The following is an 18,899-nucleotide window of genomic DNA, read 5'->3' as shown; positions in this document are numbered from 1 at the left end:
ACTTGAAATACAGATTTACAAAACAGTGGTTCAAAGTGTTTAATAACTGGTTATTTTTAGAGTTTTTTAAACATAAAAAATACTTTTTAAATATTTAGATACATGAGAATTTTTATTACAACATAAACACACTTTTTCTATCTCCAATCCTAATAGTATAAGAGGCAATGGTGGTACAGTTCAAAGTACACTGAATCAGAAGACATGAATTCTAGTCTTGCCCAGGCCACAAAGGAATTATGTGCCTCTGTCTTAAAACGTAGGGGCTTCTGTTACTCTGAAGAACAAAATTTGCACTAGATGACTTCTAAGAACTTTTTCAGCTATAAAATTTTATGATTTTATGAAATTTTTAGAACTACCATAACATCACATTAGAAAAATGTATAACCCTCCTTGAAAGTGTCATTTAGAGAAATGATATCCACAAAAATTTCTTCTACAGTGCTTAGTGTTGTGAGTTCACTAAATTTACCTGAAATCTGGATATGCTGTTAAAAGAGGGTATTCCATTTCCTGATCATTATTTTGAAATTCAGAGCTTTTTTTCAGAATGCTGCTAAGCCTGAAACCTTCATTTTCAATGAAAGCTGGCTCAGAACTCACTTAAAACCCCAACCACTCCAAATACCAATTGTCGATGATTAAGTGCAGTAACAAGTAAGTAGTTAATATCACAGATTCTCCAACACCTCACAGAAGCTATCATTCAGTCAGCTTTTAAACGGACACGTAATCTTTTTCATTTTTCTATATATTTAATCATCTTTTTACATTGTAGTCATAAAACCATACCCCGAACACTTTTTATATTTAATAGCTTTGCTTTTATAAAACAGAATAGATTATCTTCTTTCTCCCAAAACAATTACTATCTTTCTTCTATTTCTTTTTTTAAGATTTTATTTATTTGAGAGAGAGAGACAGAGAGAGAGAGAGAGTGCATGCGTGCACGTGAATCAAGCAGATTCTATGCTGAGGACAGAGCCCAACATAGGGCTTGATCCCAAGACCCAGGAGATTGTGACCTGAGCTGAAACCAAGAGTCAGATGCTCTTGGTGACCATGCCATCCAGATGCCCCACTTTCTTCTATTTCTAAGATACAATTTTTCTCATATTTTAAATTTTTGAAATCATATGTGTCTTGGAGTTGGTGACTTCTTGGCACCATATCACAGTTTAAGGCTACATTTTCCATCAGTAATGGTACGTACAATAATGACGTGTCTTACAACTAATGGCATCTTAGACTGACAAAATGCCATAGTGCCCATCATCTGTAGAACATTTTTGCTAATTTCCCAAATGTTTCAGTTTCATCCACTAGAATGTAAACTCTATTGTGACAGGATTCATTTCTATGTCTATTACTATATTTCTATCTATATGGAAATTATTACTATTAGTAGTAGAATATCTATGCAGACATTATAAGAAACACTAAAGTATTTTAAGCAGTTACTAAAATGCCAGGTACTATGTCAAGCACTTTACATATATTTAATTCTAACAACCTAAAATTTGTTAGTACTATCATCTCCAATTTACAAATGAAGAAACAAAGGCATAGAGAGGTTAAGGAAATTAAAGAAATTGCCCTAGCTCTTGTTTTATCCCCAACATAAAACCTGCTTCAGACTAAGTGTTCAGTAAATATTTACTGAACAAGTGAATGAATGAACGAATGAATGCCGGCAAAGGAATGTAACAAGATCCCAGTTAGACAAACAGGGTCATTACTAAAGTAAGTCACAGAGAAAATGCACAATAAATACAAGCTTGAAAGGTTAGTTAACTACTTATAACTAGAAACCTAGAATCTGCGGTATGATAGTTGACTCAAAAAGTGGCTTAGAGTATCTGCTTTGGATTCGAAATATCTAAATTCAAATCGCAGCTCAGTTCTTAGTGATATATGACCTTGAGCTAAGGCATTTATGTATCTATACGTCTAAGCTCTCTCACCTGCAAAATAGAGATGAAAATAGGATCTACACTTCTTAAGGCTGTTGTGATGATTAGAAGTTAAAACAACCCCCCCCCCCCCAAAAAGACCATAACATAGTGAGTGAGGTCCAAATAAAGAAAGTCACATTATTTGGAAGTTAATTTAACAAACAAGATGAGCCTCTGCAGCTCCAGAGATATGTTGCTAATTTTGAACCTCTTCTAATCCTGCTTGAGGTTTGGCATTACCAGGCAATCGATGTCAGCAAATGGGGATGATTCAGGATCCTGTGACTAGCGAGAATGTCCTAGACAGAGCAAGTTCTTCTAGGCATCTCCAGGTTAGTCAGTGGCCATTTCATCTATCAGAGGAGACTAGACTAAGAGAATACAGTATATGGGGACGGGCTCTGTATCTCTCCACTTCTGAGGACAGTACTGCTGCCTAAGACAAGGCTGACTGATGATTTACTGTCCAGCTTGCTCTCTCCTCCCCATTATGACCTTGAAAAGGGTAAGTATTTAAGCTAGTTGGGAGGTGAGGCAGAGGACTGGAGCCAATTGTCAATTGTATAATATCCTACCTTGCATTAATGTAGGGGTCTTTCTGTCAGTTTTTTCTTAACCTATAAAGCACTTAAAACAGTTTCTAGTACATAACAAGCAGTAAATGAATATTACCTAATATCATTATTAGCCCAGTATAATTCAAATCTCTTCCCTATCTCAGTGCTTTACTCCCTGATATATCTATTTTCCAAAGAGCTCTGTTACTTTAACAGTATTTTCAATTTTCTCAAATCTTATAGCGATCATTAAAGCACTTCATAAAGGGAATCTTATAACATTTTCTCCAATTCACAATATGAATTCAAAACACCCATAATTTAAACATCATTCAGAAAAAAAGAAGCAAACATCAGGCTTACTTATTTTTCAAATCCCAAAGAAATTTAAATGGGACAGGCAGGAGAAAATAGTGGTTGTAATTAGATACTTTTATAAGCATGAAAAATCTCTCATTTTGAAAGCACAAGTATTTCTAAAGCTAAGCAAACAATATATCTATGCTCTATTTACAGTGTGCTTCCTGGCTGCAAACCTCAGTTTCATGGCTAATTTGAATAACTTCAAATAGTCAAAATAATTGATTTAACACACACAGGATAATAGGGACTAGAGTGTATCATAATTCTCTGCTCAATTTGTTAAACATTTTAAGTTTAGAAATTAAAATCTTGATAAGAAGAGTCTTTTTACGTACTGTCGTTTTTGAACTAGTCCTATGGGCTTGACCTGAATGTTATCATAGAAAACATGAAAACAATGAACAAATTAAAGCAGTAACTATTCTATAGCCCAATATTATGTAGAAATGCCTCCTAGTTTATGGAAATTTAATTTTCCTATTTCTTTAACAATGCATAAAATTGGTTTAGTATCTTGGGAATTTTATATCATTAGCTGTTTTTTTCAATTTCTAGGCACTGTCCAATTCAAATAGGTGAAGAACAAAAATATACATGTGGAGGTTTTATATGTTTTAGCTTTTAGGTGCCAGCATTCTAAACAGATAAAACACTTTCTAGGCAATGATGGTCATCACGCTATTTTAAAAAACAAAAACAGAAAGAAAAAAAAAGAAGAGAAAACAAAGTATCACTCTTTGAGATTCTTATGGCTATAGAAAACAATCTACGTAAGACTTACTGCACCTAAGATACAACCGAAAGTCTCTGCTTTGAACCGTTAGCATCATGTTTATCAGCCTCATTGTTCTTTTCTTTTCTTTTTTCTTTTTTCTTTTCTCTTCTCTCCTTTCCTTTCCTTTCCTTCCTTTCCTTTCCTTTCTTTCCTTTCTTTCCTTTCTTTCCTTTCTTTCCTTTCCTTTCCTTTCCTTTCCTTTCTTTTCTCTTTCTTTTCTTTTTTCTTTTCTAAGTAGGCTCCACACTCAGCATGGAGCCCAACCGGGGGCTTGAACTCATGGCCCTGAGATCAAGACCTGAGCTGAGATCAAGAGTTGGACACTTAACTGAGCCACTCAGGCGCCCCTCATTGCTGTTTTCTGAAACATCAATGAACCTGACCCAAAATTTTTCTATACAAAGGAAACACCATAGAATTTATTTGACCTTGGTTTGAACAAGTCACTGAAGGAGAGAGGTATACAATTCACAATATGATGAAGACTATTAGGGGAAATGATATCTGGAGGCTGCAAATCATTACCATTGCTAAAATATTTGCAAATTCCTATTGGGCCAAATTGCCTGCAAACACAGGATATTCTTATCAAGTGTCTTGTCTGGTTTCTCACACCACTTTATTTCGAAAGCATTTTATGAGAATTCTGCTACATATACTACCTCCCATCTGGTTCATATTTAACAATGTATCCCACCCTGTTCCTTTTTTAGGCTCCAAAAATGTCTCTGATGTCACATAAATGTGGCAGGTCACACTGCTTCGGCAAACTTCTCTGGCCCCTTTCTCTCCTCTTGTAGTTAAGATGAACTTGAGCTATTTGCACTCTTTTGTGACACCTCACCTCAGTAGCAATAGAAGAATCCAAGTACTTCAACTCAAAATAAAAAGACCAGTAGGTATTTATAGTATATCAAATGGGTAGAGTGAAGAGCTGGGCAGACTACCTCCTAATAACGGTCTCCTAATGACAGTTTATATTGATGAGGCAGCTCTACCCAGGAAGGAAGAGAACACCAATGCCTCTTACAGACTTTAATACTGGGGACCTACAAAGTGCCTTCTACCATCACTGTAATTATCATCAGCAAAACTATTCTAATCAATATATACATTAAGAAGGCATGCACAAAGCACACAAATTAACATTCTCCTCATGAAGTACTTGTAATATATAATTCCTAAAAGGACCTCTAAACATTTGCAGAGAAAAAAAAATCATACTTGTAAACAGTTCTGCCTGATACATGCAGACATATGCATACACACGCATATACACACACACATATATACATCTGTATACATATATATTTATATACACACATCTGTTTGAAATGATATAAATAATCCTTATTGCCTGACATTCACGAACAGAACTATTAATACTAATTTTTATTCTACTGTAACTATATTTTAGGAAACATAATCCAAAGAATACTAAATTCTGTAAAATAACACCTTTTATTATAATTGGTTTTACTGTGTTGTATAATTATTCTTTTTTATTTTTTTTAAAGATTTTATTTATTTATTCGACAGAGATAGACACAGCCAGCGATAGAGGGAACACAAGCAGGGGGAGTGGGAGAGGAAGAAACAGGCTCATAGCAGAGGAGCCTGATGCGGGGCTCGATCCCATAACGCTGGGATCACGCCCTGAGCCGAAGGCAGACGCTTAACCGCTGGGCCACCCAGGCGCCCTTGTATAATTATTCTTAATGTAGTTCTGTTTACAGTTTTTATCATGTGTATATAACAATCCAAATTTTGACAGGCAGTACTAGGGATCACTGTAAATAATAAGCTATAAAAATAACTCAAATGCCACAAATGGATATCAGCGTTTAAAAAAAAATGTATGTGAAAGTATTATGACATGATAACATGAAATAGTTGGGCATAAGAGAAAAAAACTACATGAATTTAAAAAATGTTTTTATTAAAAAAATGTTTTTATTTAGGCCAAATGTATTAATAAATAAAATTTGTATAAGAAATGCTGTTTACAATGTAATTGCCAATATTTAATAGCAGTCCTTTTAAATATTTCTTACCTGCCTCTTTCAACTGCTAAGGCATCAAGTTCATCAAAGAAAATAATGGAAGGGGCCACTGCTCTTGCTTTTCGGAAGATCTGTTGAAAAGAGTGCCACATTAGCCAAATATCAGCAAACTTCAGAAAATTCTGCAGTTGGCTTTAGTTTGAAAACTATGAACTAAATCTATTATGTGCAAGTCAACCAGCCCAATTGTGACCTTCGGCCGGTAACTTTACTTCTCTAAACTTTAATTTCCACATCTAAAAATGGAGATAAATCTTGCCTCAGAAGATTCTTTTAAGAATTGAGTTAAAAAAAGAATGCAAAACATTTAGCACAGTGCCTGGAACATAGTAAGAGCTCAGTAAATGACAGCCATTATTAATGATCATAAACACATGTTTAAAAAGAAAAATCATAAACACGTAAAATCAGTTATAGCTTAGCATATAAAATACCCATAAACCCAAAAACCACACTCCTTGCTCATTTCTCTGAAGACCGTGCAGGAAAGTAAAGTCAGGACAAGAAAAGTGACCAAACCTTGGAAGAGCACAGACTGATCAGAGCAGAAGTTAATCAGACTATCAACAATAGGGACTGCCCAGCTAGTCGCGGGGGCAACATGTGGAAATGGGCTAGAAAAAGTCAGCACAGGCAGAAAGAAATCCAAACGTGTGTTATCTGTAACCCAGGCCCCCATTTTCTGGTCACGAGGATCATGACCATAAAAATAAAGAACAATTACCAAAACATTAATATTAACAAACATTGTCTTTTTCTTATTTTAATCAATGATGATACTGTTGTTGTTAATGTTTCCTACAATTACCACTGTCTACATTTTAAAGGAAAAAAAAAAAACAGGACAAAAAGTAACTTAAGATTTTTTCTTAGATGAGAAACCAAGTATTCCAATCTCTAATACTCTTGGGTTGGCACCCAAGTATTCACAAATGGAGACCATCCATTCCATTGTTGTTTGTGTGTCCTTGTCCTTGCTTAGCTATGTGAGGCAGGCCAACCTAGGCTTAGGAAAGCCAAGACCTGTGGTCAAATCACTGTAGTTACCCAACTCCAAGTGCCCTGATTTTGCTCGAATTTACCAGTTGTGCAGTTTCCGCAATATGAATGAGTGACCTACCAATTAGGCAGTGGCTTTCAATCTGCCTAAGGGATGCACTGTCTAAATCACCAGACAAAGGTCAAATAATTAAAATAAGGAGAGTACAGTGAAATTTTCATATACTAAGCTTATTCAATTTAAAGGACTACATAGTTTAAAGGATTTAAATCTCATTCTGAGATCAAGCATTCCTTGTAAGCACAGATTTTTTTTTTTTTTAATGAAATGATAGCAGTTGTTAAAATCTTTATTTGGTAAAACTAAAGGCTGACAGTATTATGATATTTAAAGACAAAGACAAAGTACTGTAGATGATTGAAATCGCAGTTTTAAATAACAAAATAATGTTTGCCTGAAGAACAAATATACCACGAGAATTTGGATTTGCAAATTTCAGAATCTATAACCCAAAACAAAATGGAAACCATACAGAAGGACAGAGGATGGATCCCCCATTCAGAGTTCCACTTCAACGCATGATCATCTTACCTCTCTAACTGCTCTTTCAGATTCACCAACATATTTATTCATTAATTCAGGCCCCTGAATGAAAAGAAAACAACTGTTCAATGTCCTTGTAAATGCAACCACATGTATGTCTTCCGAGGAAGGAGAAAATGAATACATAAAAGAAAAGGAGGAAAAAATAAAAATCTGCTCTTAAATTTGCTCCTTTAACATACTTATTTTCATTGGGTGTTATTCATCCCTCAAATATTAAAGCCATTTTATATTCCAAAAACCACCATCAATGCAAAGGAAAGGCTGTGACTAAAGATAACAGTTTAACTTCTTCTTCATCTACCTGTCAATGCATATTTTTCTACATATCAGGCATAGTGCTAGGCACTGATGATAGAACAGTCTAATTTGGAAGACCAACAAAGAGATACCATCCACGTATTCCCAGATCTAACCAGTGGCTGGTTCTGAGTAGGTCTATATGTCATTTCGGATCCCAGTCCACTGGATCAATATCCCTCTCTGACAAGAAACAAGACCTCAGGGCTATTCTTCTTATGACTCCACAATAATTCCTGAGAATGGACTGGAAGTCATGTAGTCCATGATATTATCTTACAGTCCCTGAGTGTTTCCTATATAAGTGCCATTCTCAAGCTCTCTGCTCTCACTTGATTTGGCCATGTAGACACTAACTATATGAATCTGCAGGGCCAAACATGCTCTTCTTTGATTTAACTGAGTACAGTGAGAGAAAGTTCCCACAGCTGAGAAAGACATCCGGCATTATAGGACAAACTTTATACCAATGTCTGAAGGGAACAGCTGTGGTTCTCAGGACAACAGAGTTGTTTTGTTTTGTTTTGTTTTGTTTTGTTTTGTTTTGTATTTATTTATTTATTTATGGGTGGTGGGGCAGGGGCAGAGGGAAAGGGAGAGAGAGAATCTTAAGAAGGCTCCACGCCCAGTGCGTGAGCCCAACACAGGGCTCAATCTCTCAACCCTGAGCTCATGACCTGAGCCAAATTCAAGAGTCGGATGTTTAACTGAATGAGCCACATAGGCACCCCTTGTTTTGTTTTAAATATCCCATGACTTTTGTGATGTGATGACTATGTGCCATGAGACAGTAGCTAGGTAAGCAATAAAAAAGAAAGCGTACTGTTTTTCATACAATATATGATACTTAAGATATTTAAGAAAGAAAAAATGCTAACATTCAAAAATGTTAAATGTCAAAAAAAACCCCAAGAACAACAAAAAAAATGTGCATCTCTGAATCACTGATATGCAGTGTATCACTTGGAGATGAGCCACTTTTATAGGGATCCTCCTGTTGACAGCCAGTTAGTAAAAATTTATAGAATTTTATTACTAGAAGTGTGCATGTCTTACCCTTTGTACCCCTTCTAAAATTCCTAGACACAAGAAGGGAAAAGAGATTTTTTATCAGCTGGATGAAGTGCTGAGTGGCAGACATCTGAAGGGAGATTCAGACAGAGGCTGAATGGATGGACACTTTGAAGGTAACAAGGATAATTGTCATTGTCACAGTGTGATGCTCTACTGAGGGTTAGCAGTGTTGCTGGTCCTGAGACTTTGTTCTAAGGAAGTTATCTCCTCTGGATGGAGGGGGGCTGGGAGGAACGCAGATGGACAAGTGGAAATCAGCACAGGGGTAGTAGTGGCAGGCATCTAGCATGAGGTGTCAGAAATCAAGAGGGTAAGGAGAACTTCCCCATGGGAAGAGTGGCTCAATATGAGGTGTCACAGACTGAGTGGAATGAGAAGGGCATTACTGTAGGGTCTGGACAAGGTATGATATGGAGAGTTCCCATACAAAGGAGTAGAACAGCATGGAGTACTGAAGCAAAGCAGACTGAGGAAAGTATCTGCATGAGAAGGCCGCCCAGTGCAATATTATACAGAATACTGTAGCCCCAGGGGCATAAGCCCAGGTATCCTCATGGAAGGGTAGGATGTGGCCAAGATGTCAAGGAAGAACATGGAGGGGCAGAACAGGATAAGGAAAGAATTGAGGTGACAGGATGGTCTTGTACTCAGTGTCAGAGCTCTAGTGCAGTAAGAAAAGTACACGTGGGGAAGAGCAGCCCAACAGAGGTTGCTAAAGTCAGTGGGATGAGGAGGGTGCTACAAGAGGTGGGGAGTGGTAGGAAAGGAAGATGGTGGCATCACCCTGACAGGTGAGGAGTATGTTTGTTATGGAAGAAAAGGGGCAGAGACAGTAAAGAGGAATTATATTTAGAAGATTGATCAAATAAATAATTAAGGATAATAGTAGCCAGGTTTCTCACTATTAGAGGAGTTGTAAATATGTAAATAAAGAAAATGAGAATGAATTCTGCTGTATTGAACTGAAATTGAAATTATCAGTATAAATTCAAGATTTTCAATATAGGTAAATAAATATAAAATTGTGCGTGCATATATATGTACCTATGTGCGTATGTGTGTGTACACACACACACACACACACACACACTCCTGAGCTTTGCTCCCTGGGAGAACCTGAGAGTAGCTATATCCCAATAATAATAAGCACACCTAGCACCCAGAACAAAACTTTTAAATTCTAAAAACTTGGCTTCCAAATTCTCCTCCAAAGGCATCAGGGCCTCTTAAAGAAATGGCAGATTCTTCCAAGGCTGGGACAGGAGACATACAAAATGAGTCTGGAAATCTTACTGCCTAGATAGTAATACAGTGCTCAAAGAGATGGAAACCTACCATTAACATTTGTTAAGGAACAAGATATTTATACAGTCTCAAAGTAAGTACCCACAAAGCAATGTTAACTTCACAGGGATAACAGTAATTTTACAGTGGAGAATCTTGGCAGACACCACTTTAATCAAAGTTAACATTAGTAGCAATGGACAATTTAAAATCAAGTATCACCTGATAGGATGCAATGAGAAGAACACAGTATTATTTCTACGAAAAATCTGAATCTAATCATGAGTAAATATTAGAAAAACCCAAATTGAGAGGTATTTTACACAATAACTGACCTGTAATGTTCAAAAATGTCAAGGTCGTGAAAGTAAAGGAAGGAGTGAGTAACTGTTCCCAGTTGAAGACTTAAGAGGCATGACAAGTAAATACAGCACATGATTATGGACCAGGTCATTTTGTCATAAAGGACAGTAGAGGGACAAATGACAAAACCAAAATGGTAGTAATAATGTTCTTTTCTAGTTTGATGGTTGTACTATGGTTATGTGACAGGATGTATTTTTTATAGATATATATACTAACGTATTCGGGGTGACAGAGCATACAGCAGCAATTTATTTTCAAATGCTTTAAGGAAAAAAATTATTTATGACTACTCCTGCAAACTTTCTATAAAGTTTAGACAGAAGAAAAAAAAAATCCTGATCCACAGAAATATTAGAGACAAGTAAAAAAGATTTGATACACACAGACACAGAAATAATAGAAATGATAAAATTAGCAACGCATTAAAAACAGGTATTATAAATATAATAGCCACTGTAGTGAAACAGTCAGTAAATTTGAAGACAGAGCAACTATTCCAACTGAAGCACAGGAACAAAAAAGACTTAATAACAATGACGAGACTTCAGGGATCTATATACAATAGCAAAAGATTTAAAATACATATAATTGGAGATCCAGAAAAAAGTATAAGGAGACAAACAAAAATATATACAAATTTGATAAAAATCAATGAAACCACAGATCTAAAAAGCTCAACAAACCCCAAATATGATGGGAGAAAAAAAAAAATCACACCAAGCACATCAAGATCAAGTTGTTCGAAACCAGCAATAAAGATACAATCTTCAGAGAAAGTCAGAGAACATAAAGACACATTAAAGGTAAGCACACAAAAGACTCAGTACTGGCTTCTCATCCAAAACCATATAAGCCAGGTGACATTAGAACAAAAGTACTGCAAAACACAACCGTCAACCTGGAATAGCATATCCTTAAAAACTGCAGGCAAAGAAAAGACTGTATCAGATAAACAGAAGCTGAGGGAAAGCATCACCAACAAATCTTCACTACAAGAAATGTTAAAGCAAGTTCTAAAGCCAGAAGGGAGGGACGCCTGTGTGGCTCAGTTGGTTAAACTCAGATCTTGATTTCAGCTCAGGTCATATCTCAGGGTTGTGAGACCGAGCCCCATGTTGGGCCCTGTGCTGGGTGTGGAGCCTGCTTACGATTCTCTTTCTCCCTCTCCCTCTCCCTCTGCCCCTCCCCGCCCCTTAAAGGAAAAAAAAAAAAAAAAAAAAAAGCCAGGAGGGAATTTGTATCAAATACAAAGAAATGAAGAGTGTTGGAATGGTAAATATGTGGCTAAATATTTTTCATTGATTTCTTAAAAAGATAACTGACCATCTAAAGCAAAAGTAATAATATACTGTGGGGTTTATACATATGTAGAGATAAAATATAGAACAAATACAGCACAAAGGAAAAGTAAATTGTTATAAGAATCTTAAAACATAAATTAGTATAGTATTATTTGAAGGTAAACTATAAATTAAGTTTGTATACTATAAACCTAGAGCAAGTATTTTTTAAAAAGTAAAACAAAGAGGTTTAGCTATTAATAGGGGAGATAAGACAGGATACCAGAATATACTCGACTCATCCAAAAGAAGACAGAAGAGGAAAAAAAAGAAAAATGGACAAAAATTATGGGCATTAAGAAGTCTTTCAAATTATAAATATGCCTGATTTAAAAAGACAATCTTTAATACTGTTTTTTATATACTAACTCCACAATGGGTGCTTCAAAAATATTGAAATATGATAGTATGACAACAAATGAGTACATTAGAACACACTGGGATCAGGGTGTAACAGTCAAGGGTAAGAATAAGAAAAGAATAGGAAGAGTATCTCAACATTCAAGTTGACAAAATCCAGCTGCTCCAAGGACACTGCCTTTAGTCATGTTCGCTTAAGATGAGTTATTTGATAGCATCGACATAGAAATCATTAAATAAAAAGAGAGAGTTTTATCTTTCTGCCTGATTTTTTTATTAATCCAAGATGATGCATTAGTAAATTTTATATAACGTTAATAAAGTTATTTCCCTAAAACACAAAAAAAACCTCTCATCTATTTCTTACGTCTGTTTTCCTCTTTTCTTTAAAAATAATCTTTTCAAAATTATTTCAGAGTAATAGACTGTACATAATCTAAAAAATTAGTCCTTGAGGCTAATTAGGGGGCAGATGTACTAAAAATATAATTACGGCATATTATAAATATCATCTAACATTTAAGGTACTTCCACATCTGTGACTGAAATCTACCAACAACCACGAAACACATAAACCATTGGTAAGCAAACATGTTTTTAAGAAAACTTGCTTGGGACAGTGCTTTTGATGACTACACTTAATGATTAGTATACCAACTGTTTATATATTGGTAACTAAACTGTCTCCAAGCAATCACGTTTATATAATGAAATTATTTTTAAGCTAATTTCCCCAAAAATGCTACAGAGAGACTTCATGACTCTAATTTCATCACTAATGATTTAATTATCTTAATTTCTTAAATAATGCAACCCAAAATAGATTTAATTTCAATGAAGACAAACGATGAAACATTAGTTATGCTGAAGCAGAGTGTTCTCACTTTTTAAAGGATTTTGAAGAAATAGCAACGACTTAATACCAAATCAATTTTACAAGCTTGTTTTTAAGACACACGTTAGACCATGTAATAGGAACACAAAGTTTATACTTAGAACCATCAGTGAGATAAATAAACTTGGAGGCATCTTCCTGAGTACTGTAGAATTGAGAAGACAAAATATAAAGAGTTAGACAGTAAGTATTTTAGACTCTATGGGCCACATTTGCTTGTGCCACATATTTTTCCTTTTCAACATCTCATTAAAAATGTAAAATTCATACTTAACTAGAGGGCTAGATTAAAATAAGCTGCAGGCTGGATTTGGCTCAAAGGCTGTGTGATTTGCTGACCCCTGATCTAGATTAATCTCACACAATCTGAAATAGTTCATTTCTGTCAACAAGATCAAAAGTCACCAAAAATATCAATGACATGATTGGTGAGTAAAAAACTTGGACTTAAAAATATTAAGAAAACTGATTAAAACGTTAAGGGAAAAATTAATGATACTTAAAAAGCAATTTCAAAATACCTAGTTATGTCTAAGATGTTCACGCCCAATGACAATAACTTCTAGGTATATATACCGTAGAGAAACTCTTGTACATACACCAAAGGAGACATATAAAAGAGTATTACAGAAGCACTGTTTGCAATCAAAAATAAATCCTAAACCTGGAATTCATTAATATAAAAACAGGTGAAAGAGATAAAGAGGTATAAACTTCCAATTATAAAATAAGTCACGGAGATAAAAAGTAAAACACAGGGAATACAGGTAAGATTGTACTAAACAGTACAGTGACAGATGGTGACTACACTTATTGTGGTGAGCACTGAGTAATGTACAGAACTGTTGAAACAATATGTTGTACACTTGAAACTAGTATAACATTGTATACCAATTATACTTCAATTAAAAAAATGGGTAAATAAATTGCAGTGTCCTCATAAAATGGAGTTTCATACCATTAGAGTGTAGATGAATGGCTACACGAAGGAGACAGTTTGGAAGCAGGGAGACCAGCAAGAAAGCTGTTGTTATGCAGCCAAAATGCACTGCCTTATATATTTATAAGCAAGAGTAAGAGAGCTCTTAATGTTTTGCCAAATTTTTAAAGATTGTAGAACAGTAGTAATTTTCCCCGTTGATCATTTTTGCATGGTTTCACCTCACATGATCATTTTTAGTCCTGCACTGCAGTGCAAAACAATGTCTGCCGGCTCATAATATAAAGTCAAATAAATAAAGCAGGTGCTATTCATTTGCAATATGATAAATTACACTTTTACCCAAAGGAGTATACCACAGGGTGGACAAACAGTTAAGAAAGTGAACAAAAAAACAAGAATCAGGGCCCACTCATAAAACAAACCTTAGATAATTAGGAAAATGGGTTTTTGTCAGGGAGGAGGTCAGAGAGGGTAGAGTGAGGAAAGGGTGAGGAATTTTTATGTAGAATGTTATTTCATTTAGGGTAACTAATTAGGCAAGTGTGCCCTGATAATAATCAGAAAGGAAACTGCTGGTGTCACTGTTGTTTTTCATGTAATTATTATCATGCCAAATCTGAATTATTGTTATTGTTCTTACAGCAACTCTCCATAAAAGTCAAGGGCATGACATAAAATAGTAATCCAGTGAAGACATATCTATATATTCAGGCAATATATATAATGCATATATACTGCTTTCTAATTATCTGGCTTAACTGAAGGAACTAGAGAATCTGGAGAAATGATTATTGTTCTCCAAAGATTATCTTAAAAAGATGACTTGAACATCAGTGTTGGAAAGTACAAGATTATGATCATTTTGTGATCTCTGTGAATACAATATCAATATCCTGCTACTAATAACAGAAAAATTAATGTTTTATATATACGGTGCTTAGGCAAACACGATATTTTGTTGAAATGCGAAAACAACCTCAACCAGTTAAGGGTCATTTCTCTGGTACATAGAGGTAAGCTACAGGAAACCTGTAAATAAGAAACAGTGTTGCTCTTTTTCTTCAAAAAACAAAAGAAAAAGGGAAAAAAACAGATCTGAAAATCTAACCTATGAATTTTGCACTATAAAGAAAATATGGGTTGGAATAATTTAAGTATTACTAACAAGTCATAGCAGTAATAAAAAGACTTCTGTAGGAGGGGTGCCTGGGTGGCTCGATCAGTTAAGCAGCTGCCTTTGGCTCCGGTCATGATCCCAAGATCCTGGGATCTAGGCCCCATTTGGCTCCCTGCTCAGTGGGGAGTCTGCTTCTCCCTCTGCCCCACCCCCTACTGGAGCATGTGCACTCTCTCTGTCTCTCTCTCTCTCTCAAATTAATAAGAAATCTTAAAAAAAAAAAAAAAGACTTCTGCAGGACCCCTAAAGAACATATGATTTTACAGAAACCAACATGCTGATGAATCTTACCTAGATGACTAGCCTGCAAAATGCAACCCAGTAGTTACACGGATACGTTACATGGGTCCAGAATTCTATAAAAAGCCAAGGCAATATCATAACCAAGGAAGGTCTATTTTGATACTAAAGTTCCAAATAGCCAAAAATCACTGTATTCTGGTACAAAGAGTTGCAAAAGATTAAATTCAGTTTCAAAGGCATATATTACTTTTTATTCTAACAGAAAACTTAAGGAATCATAAGTTATGATGCTATACTTTTTGCTCCATTTGAGGCCAAATATATATCCAATTCTTAAAAACAGAAGAAAACAGCAACTAGTGTCAACTAATTTCATGAAATCTTGCTAAATATTTCATATGTATTATCCTCCACTGCTTACAAGTCCTCTGAGATGGATATTCTTATTATCGTACCTTTACAGAAAAAAAAGAATGAAGTGTAAAAAGTTTCAGTAATTTGCACAAAGTCACACAGCTTAATAAGTGGCAGAACTGGCATACAAGTCTCCTAACCATCACAACTGACGATCACAGGAAATGCCCTAAAAGTTTAGCAATCAACAGGAACAAAGGATAAGCAACAGATTAGAATATAAGCATTATGTTAAGCATACTCAGAATGTTGTTAGTGGAAGGGCTTTAGGAGTCATTTAATCTAACCTATTTCATTTAAAACCTGAGGAAAACAAAGTGCAAAGAAGTTGAATGAAATGCCAAAAGCCCTAGAAAAGTTAAATGGCAGAAAATAATGATAGAAATGCAGGATTTTAGTTCTCAGACAACTACTCTTTCTAAAAACTATGATGTCTTCTATTTGCTCCAAGCCCTTCTAAAAAAAAAAAAAAAAATTTAAAAAAAGGAAATGTGCCCGTAAGATTTTACATGGTGGGGCACCTGGGTGGCTCAGTTGGTTAAGTTTCTGCTTTCGGCTCATGATCTCAGGGTTCTGGGATCAAGCCCCTCATCCCCCTCATCGGGCTCCTTGCTCAGCAGGGAGAGCCTGCTTTTCCCTCCCCTCTCCCTCTGCCTGCTGTTCCCCCTTGTGCTCTCTCTCTGTCAAATAAACAAATAAAATCTTCCAAAAAAAAGAAAAGATTTTACATGGTACCAGCAATTCAAATTCAAAGGTATTTGTGGGAGCAGAGCAAGTGACAAGCCACAAAGTGTAATTCTATAAGTAGCTGCTAACATGGGTTAATTTGAAAATAAGAATTTTATTGATTTCCATTACAAACAAGAGACCATTTACATCAAAATATAATGAAGGTTAGGAATAAATAATATGGTCTATGAGTGCCACATTTGCTCATAAGTTTTTTAACTCTTTAAAAAATACATAAAGCCATAGAATAGATAGGGTTGATGGGATTTCTTTTCCAATTTTAATTACCAAATAACTGTGGTATGTTAGTCCTGCCACATTTCACCTGCCCAGATAATGTGCTTCGCTCATAAGAGTAATCAAGAAAAACTACCCAAAATAAATTAAGTACCATAAGTAGGCTTATTTTGGAGTAAAGCTATTTCATGTTTCCACAGTTAAGATTTCAACTGTTCAAGTTTACAAAACAAAAATAACATAAATTCATGTAAAGATTTGTCCAGCTCTGCTATTAATCCAGTGAGAACTAAATCTGACTTATCTTTTATTATTTCATTTTATATCCTATCTGTAACAAACTCAAGTATAATATTTACACCTCATGCAAATTACATAGCAATTTTGCCCCTTTAATCAGTACTGAGTTTTTTCCAGTCTTCCCAAGGGCTTTTTAAATGTGTCTGACACCTGCCTGTTGCTTTTGGCTACTACAATTCAAACCAAGTTTTTATAAGTTCTAAAATGTCTAGGGAAGCAAGTTAACCTAAGTCCTAACTATGGTTAAATGTTATGGAATATACTCATAAAAACCCAAACTCACATGAGATAGAATTACATATATGTAACGTGAGTAAAGGATCTTGAAAATTAATAAAAAGTACGGCATCAGCACATACAGAAGGCCATTTGGGTACTTCAAAAGGTTTGAAAACAGGCATTAAGTACTAGGCAAGAAATGCCTTGGGCAAGTAAAAACGCTAAAAAGCCAGAGGGGCTAGCAGAGAAGGGAACAGAATTCAAGCTGTTCCTCTCAAAAAAAAGTACAACACAAACCTTCCCCACAATTTATTAATTCAGGAAACAAAAATGCTACATTTCAGAATTTGCACAGCAGCACCATGCTGACTACAATTCAGCTAGCTGTAAAGTATGAATGCAGACATGCCCACAGAAACCCCCCACATTACTGCTGGACCACTCTAGTCACTCTCCAACTCTCTTATTGACTAATACGTAGAATGGTAAACACTGGGTTTCAGCTTCCATGCTTTCATCACTAGAAATGACCATTCTCTTGAGCTACAAACCCATACTAAAAATGGCCTTTTGGATCTTATCTGCCATGTTGTTCCACAGGCATTTCAAACTCCACATGTCTAAATCCCAGTCTGGAATCTGCTCTCCCACCTCTAATCTGCCTCTCTTCCTCACATGCTAACTCTTCCAAAACTTAGGGTATTTCCATCTACCAGTCACGGAAAGTGAAAATTTTAATCACCTTTGACTTCTCTCTTTCTTTCTCATTTCTCGCATACATTTAATCATCAAAATTTTAAATATTACCCATTTCATCACATCACTTGTTTAGTCAAATGTCTCTCTCACTAAATTATGAGTTGATAGACAGCAAGGAGCCCATCTAATGCATCTTTGTTTACCATGTACAGAAACAGAGAACACAGAACACATAGAAGGAGTTTAATAATCTGAGTTACACAACTGCTGCAATTGTAAAACGTTTACAAATAGTTTCTAAAGAGTTATAGACATGAAATTGTAATATTTCAACTTTAATTAAATTTTATTCAAGAGATTTAAAAGAAAAAAATGACTAATCTCTCTCAGCTGGAATCCATGAATAAAAAGTTAAATCAATCGAACAAAATTTTCTTTCTATTATTAAGTAAACTTCTTAGAAGTCTGAAAGCATTTTCTCTCTCTTTTTTTTTTAAGATTTTATTTATTTATTTGACAGAAATAGAGACAGCCAGCGAGAGAGGGAACACAAGCAGGGGGAGTGGGAGAGGAAGAAGCAGGCTCATAGCAGAGGAGCCTGATGTGGGGCTCGATCCCAGAACGCCGGGATCACGCCCTGAGCCGAAGGCAGACGCTTAACCGCTGTGCCACCCAGGCGCCCCAGCATTTTCTCTTTTTAAATCTAAGTCTTCTAAGATTCCCAATGTTGTAAGTTGTTATTATAGTTCATATTATCATTTTTTGATTTTAGCCAAATGTTATATAATATTTTCATATCAAGGGATCTTTTTAATATAGTAGTTTTATTGACTACTACAAGCCCAACTCAAAAAAATTATTAACATGAAGTTTTAACATAATGATGTTTCAACTTTAACATGTCAGCTTATATAGTGTACAAATAATGTCAAAGTTAAGTAAATCCAATCTAACTTCCACATAATTTTGTGATACTGACAATGGCACATCATTCTATTTC

At 35.3% G+C, this 18,899-nt stretch overlaps 1 protein-coding gene across 3 annotated transcripts in view; it reads right to left on the bottom strand.

Moving 5' to 3' along the window:
* Nucleotides 1-18,899, bottom strand: part of AFG2A (AAA ATPase AFG2A) — a 319,135-nt gene that overhangs the window by 231,454 nt on the left and 68,782 nt on the right. For all 3 annotated transcript variants that reach the window (XM_045799034.2, XM_045799032.2, XM_045799033.2), the window contains exons 12-13: nt 7,308-7,361; nt 5,708-5,787 (exon numbers count right to left, since the gene is read on the bottom strand). In XM_045799034.2, the coding sequence (XP_045654990.2) occupies nt 5,708-5,787; nt 7,308-7,361 (134 nt within the window). The remainder of the gene's footprint in view (nt 1-5,707; nt 5,788-7,307; nt 7,362-18,899) is intronic.

This window comes from Ursus americanus, chromosome 13, assembly GCF_024610735.1.
Source record: "Ursus americanus isolate L20-20 chromosome 13, mUrsAme1.1.p, whole genome shotgun sequence".
Taxonomy (NCBI): Eukaryota; Metazoa; Chordata; class Mammalia; order Carnivora; family Ursidae; genus Ursus; species Ursus americanus.
Note: the sequence above shows the minus strand (reverse complement) of the source record. Positions and strands in the feature narration are given on the sequence as shown.